Below are 10,478 nucleotides of genomic sequence, written 5' to 3'. Positions count from 1 at the left end.
ATTGGTAATTTATAATAAAATGAACTGCAATAGTGTTGTAGGTGATTTACACTTTCGGAAAGTTAATAAACATAAAATAAAAATGTAACCCCAGATACATGGCATTATCATGAGCAAGCTGTAGCTGGTTAGCCTCGAGGTCTTGTTCGAGGAGACATTTATGAGAGAGATAGACGACAAATGGCAAGAGAACCAAAGGAAAAGTTTTTCAGACGTGATGAGAAGTTAAAAAAAGTTTATTTGCTTTTGCTGATGGAATCCGCCCCCTGATCTGAAAGTTTTACGCTCTTTTTTACAACGAAAATATAACAGATTTAATGCAGAGATTAAAAACAAAAAATAATAATTTATTGTTCAGTGATTCTTTTTTTTTATATTTACATATTTGTATTTTATTTTTAAATATTTTATTGATCGGGTTCGAGACCGAGCGACTCGGCATCCACTGTTCCTTTTTTGCTTCTCTTGCTGGTCACTTCTGTAAAATACAATAGAGGGAAAATTTAATTCATCAGGGAAATTAAATAAGTGATGAGCTGAATTGCTGATAAAATGAATTTAAATCAACAAAGGAGACTATTAAATACCTGGATGAAAATGTTTAGCCGTCCGCTTTCTAATAGTGTCGATATCTTCGTCAGTTTGGGCCCACTCCAGCACCAATCTTCTGCCATACAAATGAGTACTCTGACACAGCTGCTTGAAAGCTTGCTGTAATAATTATGAATAATATGATGACATTGTCAGGATTGCTGTAAGTCATTAAACATCTTTAAATATTTAAATAATGTTCACCTTGGCGTCACTTTTTGTGTAATACTCGACGAAACCGAATCCCCGGTGGTTCCCATCTCCTACCATCTTCTTGGGCAAACGGACCGCTTTCAATTCCCCAAATGCCCTGAAATAAATGTTCATCAATTACTTGAACGGAATATCAATCAACATTTAAAATAAATATATACAGTATATATAGAAACTAAACCTACTTGAATAACTCTGTTATTTCGTTGGCATTGGCTTGGAATGGAATGTTCTTTATTAGAATTTTAGTCCCCGTCGCTTCTGTCACTTTCGACACTTTTCTCGTTGACGCGACGTCAGTTCTATTGATCGAGAAATTTAATTAATACTTTTTAAACTTAACAATAATAATAATTATTAGTGTTGTCATTAATATTCAGACAATAAAAGTTAATAATAGTAATAAATTGTACCCCAATGTCCTCTGGGAACGTTTCAGCTCCAGTGTTTTTCCGTCCAGCAGAGTCATCTGCAATTCTTTAAGAGCGCGGTCGGCGTCGGCTTTGTACTTGTACCTGACGAACCCGTAGCCCATCGACAGCTTTTCTCCAGGATTTTTCGGGTCTTTTTTGGTTGTTATTGTTGCGTAGTGAACGTCGCCGCACTTGCTGAAGTACTTTTTCAATTGCTCGTCTGTCGTGGAAAAGTTTAAATTTTTAACGAAGACTGTAGTGTCGGGTTCGGGCTCCTCTTCGTCTTCTTGCTCATCCTCAACAGGTTTAGATTCATTGACCGGTTCCTCGGAGTTTGTTTTATCAGCAGACAATTTATTGAGCTGAATCGATTGGTTTGAAGCCGGATTTAAGCTGTTGTCTGGCGCCCACTCCAAATATAATGGCAAGTGTTTAAATTTAGTGTACGCCAATTTTTTGAAAGCCGCGCGAGCTTCTGATGGTTCGACAAACTCTACCAGTGCTATAAATAAAACCATTGGATATTAATTATTAGTAAATATATATAAAGTATAAATATATTGAGGACTTACCGGTAATTCCAGCTGGCGGCATGATAATTCTGCTAATAACTCCGTGTTTTACGAAAGTATCTTTCAAGTCCTGCACCGTAGTCTCGGCGGGTAAATTTTTAACGAGAATAATTGTCTTGGATCGTTTGTCCGGCGCCTGGTTAAATGCGTCGAGTCTTACGCCGTTTTCCTCCAAAAATTTTCTCGTCTGATCCACCAGCTGCGTCTCTCCCAGGGCGAGTCTCACAGCGACACTCGTTCCTCTGCCCCCGTCTTCAAGGACTTTTTCTTTGGTGGTATTGTATGCCGATGCTATCGCGTCCGCAACAGCATTCTGACCGAGAAATAATGTATTCCAATTATGACTCGAGTTGGCCGTTCCTTTTTTCTCCAGATCTTTTTTTTCTTTGTAACTCAGACCCTCTATTTAAATTTATTTAAATACATCTCCATAAATAAAGGGAATAATAAACTTGTAATTTTATACAACAGATTTATCTGATAAATCACGCGTAGAGTTTTCAGATCATACTCCAGCGCTGAGCCAGAGGTTGATGTTAGTGGTATCTATACCCAGCCCTCTCTCCCTCATTATTCTTTCCATAAAAATTATTTTAATCAATTCATTTATGAATTAAAGAAACGTAAGAGCGAGCGATTGCTCAAGAAGTGATCAGTTTTTCGCGAAAGGTAAAAACTCTAGGCGCGATTTATTGACAAATAAATATCAGTCGTAATGTAAATAAATTTTAACCTTTTTCGGATTCCGATGGACTCGCTTTCCCGGGTAGAATGTGCAGCATCCTGCCATTCAGTGATGTCCCGTCCAGTTCATTGTAAGCTTTGATAGCGTGCTCCGGCATCATGAAGGTAATTATTCCAAAACCTTTGGATTTCCTGGTGTCTTTATCAATGGGAACGTTGACTTCAGTCAGAGGCCCGTATTTTTCGAAGATGTTTCTCAAGTCGTCTTCCGTAGTGACGTAGGCGAGATTTCTGACGAAAATTCTACCGGACTCGGATATCGGCTCTTCTTTTTTCAGAGCCTCTTCCTGTTTCTTCCACTTGCTGTTATTTTCGTTTTCATCTTCAACTTTTGCCTTGCCCTTGTTCTTGTTGTCGTACTTGGTCACCAACAGCTTCTTGCCATCTATAAAAAAAAACAATAATTAAAAATAAGATCTATAAAATGATTAAATAAAATGTTTTACCGTAGCAGCAGCCGTCTTTTTTCAAGGCCTTGTTCATTTGAGTCTCGGTTTTGAACCCCACGTACGCAAACGTCCGAACTTTACGCGGTATTCTTATAGATTTCGGGACCAACGGATTGAAAAACTGTTTTATGTCTTTCTTCTTGTGCTTGTGGCCTAGCCCTCGGACTTTTACTGTATAAAATTCCTTGGGACCGTGCTCTGATACATTTGCTGCCTTTTCCTTGGTCTCTAACTTTTTTTTCATGAGTTTTTTCTCCATCGACTCGAGATCCGGGACCTGGTCAGTGACTCCCGCCTCCGAATCTTCAGCTTTCGCATCATCAGCATCGGCATCAGTTGCCTGAGTTCCATTTTCTTCCACATTGTCAATGTCTATGTCATTTTTCCACAATTCCTTGACTCCTTTTACCGCATGGGTTTCTAGATACTCAGCAAAAAGTGGATCATCTTTATGCTAAAGATCAATAAATAAATAAATGAACTAATTTAAAATGTCAAAATTTTGATATTTATTAATTAAGTAGACAATTACCTTTTCCAGTAATTTTTTTATTTCTTCATTTTCTTTATCCTTTTTCTTCTTTTTCTTCTCGACTTTAGGTTCGGAATCTTTTTTATCTTTTTTTAAGTTAACTGAACTATCCGGAGCATATTTACTCCAAGCTTTTGGTTTTGAGTCATCTCCTAGTTATTTAAATTCAAAAAATAAATAATCAATTCGAACATAAATCAAATAATAAAGAAAATTACCTAAACCAGCGCACACTTGGACATCTATTTTTGAAGTTCCAATGTACGTATTGTTCATAAAATTCAATGCTTTGTGTCCATCATCCTCAGTTTTAAAACCGACAAATCCAAACTTACGAAATTTACCATCTTTTGTATATTTTAATTGTACGTCAGTTACAATTCCATGTACTCCAAATAATTCTTCTAATTTTGCTTGAGTTATCTGCAATTAATTTAATTAATTAACTGATTAATTAATAAATAATTAATTAACTACTAAGTACTTACAGTTGTCGGTAAATTTTTTACAATCAAACGTGACATGTTTTGAATTTTAAAAAAAAAAGTTTTTAAAAATTTAAATTCTCATGATACAAAAAATTTTGTAAAATATATAAATAGACAATTACTTTATATAAAATAATTAAGAGGTTAAATTTGCAAACACGTGTGAGTTTTACTACTTGCCTGTCTGTCACAGACAGTCTGTGTCGTTTTGTTTGATTTGAATTTCTGCGCTCGCCGCGAGATGGCGGCAAATTTGAATTCTGACTTTTAAATAATTAAAAGTGTGACGACAATTAGACAATTGAAATAAAAATTAAAAGAAACTTTAGTGGATCAGTAGTAAAATAATTAATTTTTTTAACAACTAATTATATATATATTTTTTAATAGTAAAATATAAATGTATTTTTATGCATAAGCTGGTTATTATTATGAGTAATAGCAAGATACAGGTACTTTTATTATCAATTTAATAGTAAATAATAATTTAAATACAATAATTTTTAAATTTAAACATAAAATTTTTTAATTTATTTTTTTTTTTTTTAATATCATGTTTTTTTTATTTAGTTTGAAACTAATTACTAACAAAAATAATTATCTACGTTTGTACATTTATAAAGTATTTTTTTTTTAATTTTAAAGAAATTAATTTACTTTCATTTTAATGCTAATTAATTTTTTTTATAAATAAATTCTGTAGAAAATATATTAATTTTAATTTTAACGTACATGTACAAACTTATAAATAATATTAATAATAATAACAATAAATAAATAAACTATATTTTACAATAGTAAAATTTATACAATAGTAATTAATAAAAAGGATTTTAGATTTATTTAAAGTGCAAATTTTTAATAGTAATGAAGAGTACGAAGATGTGCATTAGGCTTTTTTTCAAAAGATGTAAAGACAATAAAAGAATGCTGATATATTTATATATATATTTATATAATTAGGGATTATCGTAGATTTGTCAATTTTTAAAATATTTTATTTTAAAAACATGTGACGGCATTAAAATAACATTTCCAGTATACACTTCCGTTGATGCGCCCTCGTCGTTGAAGATCCATCTGAAAAATGAATTCGATTTTTTAAAATTTCTACCTTTAGTTTGACGGTAATATGATCAAGTTTCATTTTTGGGAGCCTTCAAAATACTTTTTTTACATTTTTCAATTGTAAAAAATGTAAATACTACAAAATGTCTCGCTACCGGTGACCAAGTTTCTAGATTTTATTTTATAATTAAAGCTTAGACTGTAGTTGGAATATAAATTTACTTAATGCCGTAAGATGGACGGTAATGGACAGATTAAATTAACTCGTGAGACTCTGGATTTTCGAGCTCTAAAAAGTTTTTAAAAGTTTCGTGCGGCCGTGGGTTCGATTCCGTCACTGGTCGGTAAAGTTTCGAAATTTTATTCTATAATTAAATCTTAACTTCTGTAGTTAATTATTAACAGTTTTATAATTTTTACATAACGACCGTAATTTTGAATGGGTAATTTACTAAAACAGCTGTTAACATCTCAGGCAAGTTATTCAACAAAAATACTTAATGTCAGTTATTTCAAAAAAGTCTCAATAAAATACTCATATTTTTTTCTACTCATATTTTATAATTTAATAGAATAAAATTTTTTTTTCCGTGTTACGAAACTTTAAAGTCTGAAAAAAAATAAAAAAATTTTCCCGCGACACTTTGAAATATTTCGTGTCATATTTCTTCATATTTATGATTATTTTCTATTTATTTATTTATTTAATTTTTTTTTAAAAGTAATTTACCCCAGTTTTCCGATTCTCAGATCTATTTCTTCTGATCATAAGTTTCTGAAACTGTGGTTCTTCAAGTAATGAATTTTTTCTATCCTGGAAATCCATCATTTGAGAATCCTCCTCCGTATTTTTCTGTAGCGTCAGCATTAATTTTTCCAGTAAAAGCGCATCTTTTTTAGCAGCCATCTTAAAATAGAAATAACCAATTAATTTATGAAATGAATTAAATTCAAAATTAATTAAACAAATTAATAGCACATTCAAAATCCATTTAATAGTTCAATGAATATATTCAGCGAAACTAAAATCAATCAACGTTAGTTTAGCGGCTCCATTCAATCGTTTGATTCACCGTGAGCAAGAAACTAAACTGAACAAATTAAAGAATAAATCGAAAATATTCAAAGTTATTTTTCTTGAATAATAAATATTTTTTTAGAATTATATGTAAGTCAGATAGAAATTGCAATCTCTCGCAAAGTGGATAAAGATTTATGACCTTTCGCAAATGGAAATAAAATCAATTTAACTCATATGAGATTTTACGTCAACAAACTTGAGTTCGATTGCTCCGCTGATTTCTCTAGTAGAAATCAACTTGCGTATTGTTAAAATATTTAGTATATATATATATATATATATATATATATCCACTCAATTTCCAGCAGTCAATAAATTCAAATCGAACTAATAACAGATTATTAATTCAATCTAATTGATTTTATTTTTACGAGGGCTGTAAACTTTCTGACATTAATCGCTTGACAATTAGCAGATAATCCCGTCGAATTTTTAATTAAAATTATAATAATAATAACTATAAATTGATGATCTCTTTTATCAGATTGTAATAACCTTTAATATTGAAATATTTATCGGCCGAAAGTAATGAAACTTTTATTATAAAATTATAGAGTACGTTAAATCGCACATCGTAAAAGTTACAAAGTGGGTCTGCAATTTTATAATTGCGAGCGATAGACTGTAAAATAACTTAATAACTAATTAAATTCCAATTATTACCACTATCGTTTTAATGTCAAAAATACATATGTATATATGACACTAATTAGTAATAAATGAATTTAAAACCGATAAACAGAGTTTGAAACTTTTTAACAATAGGGTCGTGACCTTTTTGAAAAAATAATATAATTTAATTTTTAAAAATTCAAATTCAATTTTAGCGGTTTCATTATTTTTTCAAATGCATTTAAAAAATAAATTTATACCTGATTGTCTGGATCGTCTTCAATGTAATCATAATTAATGACACTTGGATCGTAACGATTTATTAATTTTTCCAAAAGTATGTAATTATTCGCCGGAATATATCTAGCGACGGTTACAGTGGTCATAAGTGAAGTCATTAGTAGTACTTTTGATAAGAATTTAATCATTCCCATGGCTAAAATAACGATTTGATCACAATATTATATACTATAAATATATATTTGTGCTGCCCACTAACTATTTTATTTCTGAGATGACACAACTGATAACAGATCACTATTAAGGATTTCAGAATTAGAACTTGTATTTTTATTTACTGTGTGAACGCTGAATGAAACCCCACAAAAATATTTCGAAAAATTTAATTACCGGCTTTTGAACTTCAGGGAGAGATGAAATATTTTTCCATGGAAATTTATCACGTCACATGTAATTTATTTTTTAATTGCTAGTACCCTCGACCACAACTATCAGCGTTGTTGAGATTTGAAATGACGCGTGAGGTAGAAAACCGCCAAGTTATATACTTGGGTATACACCCTCTGCGAAAGCTCGCGCAAGCGCTTTATTTTTCATTACTTTATATAAAAGTATATATATTTATTTTCTCAGTATTATTTATTATTTATGAATAAAACTGTCCGCATGATTGCACATGCATCAATATTGTTATAAAAATCAACATAACGTTCAAAAAATTTAATTGAAATTTTTTAATTTAGTAAATTTTGAAAATTCATTAAATTCCCATTGAAAAATTTTGAAACTCAAACACAAATTTATTAATTTTTGAAATGGACGGGGGAAATTTAATTTTTTTTTACAAATGTACAGGAAGAAAAATGACGCGTGGGTGAAAATAATAAATTATTAAAAAATAAAATAAAATTGTAGCTTTTGAAATTTTTTTATTTATGTAAAGTAGGTAATTATTCAAATACTCTTGATCGGCTTTTGATTACCGCTTAAAATTAAATTCAAAAAAATTTTCTTGTATCTATTAATAATTATTAATTATGCAGAATAAATACTGGCGGGTAAAAGTCTTGAAGCGAATTTAATGATTAACATCTATCAGCAAAGAGAGAAGGAATCCATAAAAAGTTACGCTCGTTACAAAAAAAATAACTAAGACGGAGGGTGACGCAAATGCCGATATTAAAGATTTGCTGATGTCCGATTTAATTAAAGAAATTTTTTATGTTAAAGTTGAAGCAGCACGTTTTCGACATTGATTAGCGACTAATATATAACTATCACCAATATTAGGTTTTTCTTTAAGAAAAACGAGTTTCTTCGAGTTTTCAGTTTTTTTATTTGAAAAAAAAAAAAGATAAAAATAAACAGTATGAATTTTTTTTTTTTTTTATTTTCATTTCAGAAACACAAGTCCGTAATGAAAATGAACATTCTCGTCACAAGTCACCGGCATAATTGTCTTTGTCACACAATATATATGTATATATATAAGAATACTTATTAATGACGTATGTTTCGAAAAAGTAAATTAAAAAAAAGACATGGCAATTTTTTTTTTAATGAATAAGAAAACGACTGAAAGCTCGTGAGTGCTCGTGTATAAAAAAAAAATACTTTTTCTTCTCAATGTTGTATATTATTTATTAACAACTCGGCAATATCATGGAATGAAAAATTAAATTTATTTATTTCCGCTGGAATAATATCGAATGGATTTTTATGATTTGTTGATTCTGAGTCGATTGGTATCGAAAAAAAAAAATCATTGGATGCATTATTATTATTTTTATTAGCCATGAAACGTCTATTTTTATTTATACTTATATTTACTGACTATAGACTTAAATAAGTCCTGGCGTTTAGCGAAATAAACACATAGGTGTGGAAAATAAAATTTAAGTGGAGACCTGGCAGTGTCACACTGTGTACGGCGTGTAAAGAGTTGAAAAAAAAATATTTTTCCCGGTATAGAGACTAGGGTACATTGGAAGTCAATCAGAAGTAACGAGGCTGAGTAGTCTGGAGCAGTAAGCTTTGCTCTCAGTGACTTGATAAACTTTGTAAGCTCTAATGGTTTTTCACGTAGCACTCAACCACCTGCTGTCTAATTCTCTCCCTCTCTCCCAGCCTCTGATCTTAATTATTAATGCTCATTTTCGGCTTTTTGAATTCATCAAACTCATCAGACAGTATTTATTATCACATAATTGCTTCCATCAGCGTTTAATTTCCACTTAGCCCCGATTTGCTAAAACGTCTAATTATAATTTTTGAACAACTGATTCCATAAGCTGATGATTAATTGCAAAACCCATACGAAAAAAATATATATCCGGATATATCCGGCAAATCTGCATATAAGGAACATATATTTATATATATGTTGCATGTATGCGACATATTCCAGATTTGCCCGGATATATATTTTTTTCGCATGGGAAGGATCATGTAATTTTATTTAAATTCAAAATTAGTTCAATTTTATTGACTGTAAAAAATTTATCTATCAAAGTCTGCAGTAGAAAAAAAAAAAATTCAAGTGAACCGTCAGAAGAAATGTGAAAAAAAGCTCTCTACAATATCCGCAAGCACATATTGATATTTATATAATTTTTCCATCGACTGACGTTTACCGGCAAAATCTGATATTTGATATAACGTTTACCCCTTGTGATTAAATACCGACTGCGTATAAAAATAAATTCATCTGATAGAAAAAAAAAAAAAATAAAATAAAAAAATGATCACGTGTAAAAATATAAATAAAATAATATTTGCATTTTATGATTTATGACGTTTGTTTTTACACAAGTAAATAATATTAGCGGATTAAAACGTCTGCAGCCGCGAAATTTGATCTTTTTCAAACCGAGTTGGTTTCAGTATAGACTTAGTGAAATCCGATTCTTAATTGATACTCGTAACCAATGGAAAATCCAGCTTACTAATTAATTTATTGTGTAATTGTGGGTAATTATTAGAATTCAAGTTCGCGTGTTTGACCGGCAGAAATATCAGCTGACCTTCAAATTATTAAATGTCGGGTTGACAATAATGACGACGACCATGATGATGATGATAGCAATGGGGGATAGGAATAGGAATGGAAAAATAGTGAAATGTATTTTCTATGTTTATAGCCTTTGTGTACATAGACTTGAAAGCCGTGTACTTACATAACGAAAGGTATCGGTAAGATCTTTCTCTTTGTTTTTCGATTGAATACTTAGTACACAGGGAACGATCTTACACAATGCTCATAATACAATAGAGATATTCCATCGGATTGTGAATATATTATATTCAACCATTCAGCGGAATCGAATACGTTCTGCGGAATATATTGTTGTAAATAAATATGCCATGAAAGTTTAAATTCATCAGATTGTTTGAAATAAACGACAAAACTTATACTTATGTTACTTAAATAAACTCTTTTTTAAAGACAAGTCAAATGCACACTTTTATTGCTAAT

At 30.6% G+C, this 10,478-nt stretch overlaps 2 protein-coding genes across 3 annotated transcripts; both read right to left on the bottom strand.

Moving 5' to 3' along the window:
- Positions 1 to 332: 332 nt before the first annotated feature.
- On the bottom strand, positions 333 to 4,184 carry LOC130667529 (probable RNA-binding protein 19). The gene is made up of 11 exons (XM_057469165.1): positions 4,003 to 4,184; positions 3,733 to 3,937; positions 3,515 to 3,666; positions 2,980 to 3,436; positions 2,523 to 2,918; positions 1,790 to 2,191; positions 1,218 to 1,719; positions 990 to 1,106; positions 796 to 901; positions 588 to 711; positions 333 to 478 (listed from the first exon to the last, which is right to left on the bottom strand). The coding sequence occupies exons 1-11, from the start codon at positions 4,036 to 4,038 to the stop codon at positions 408 to 410; spliced, it is 2,568 nt and encodes an 855-aa protein (XP_057325148.1). The 5' UTR covers positions 4,039 to 4,184; the 3' UTR covers positions 333 to 407.
- Positions 4,185 to 4,749: 565 nt separating this feature from the next.
- Positions 4,750 to 7,645, bottom strand: LOC130667825 (uncharacterized). 2 transcript variants are annotated; one of them, XM_057469682.1, is made up of 4 exons: positions 7,394 to 7,645; positions 7,024 to 7,199; positions 5,801 to 5,977; positions 4,750 to 5,082 (listed from the first exon to the last, which is right to left on the bottom strand). In XM_057469682.1, exons 2-4 carry the CDS (start codon positions 7,195 to 7,197, stop codon positions 5,005 to 5,007), a joined length of 429 nt encoding a protein of 142 aa, XP_057325665.1. In that variant the 5' UTR covers positions 7,198 to 7,199; positions 7,394 to 7,645; the 3' UTR covers positions 4,750 to 5,004. The 2 variants fall into 2 exon arrangements, with proteins under 2 accessions (XP_057325665.1, XP_057325664.1); XM_057469681.1 differs by having other exon boundaries at positions 4,751 to 5,082; positions 7,024 to 7,642.
- Positions 7,646 to 10,478: the final 2,833 nt, after the last annotated feature.

This window comes from Microplitis mediator, chromosome 5 (genome assembly GCF_029852145.1).
Source record: "Microplitis mediator isolate UGA2020A chromosome 5, iyMicMedi2.1, whole genome shotgun sequence".
Lineage (NCBI taxonomy): Eukaryota > Metazoa > Arthropoda > Insecta > Hymenoptera > Braconidae > Microplitis > Microplitis mediator.
This window is presented reverse-complemented; position numbering and strand designations above follow the sequence as displayed.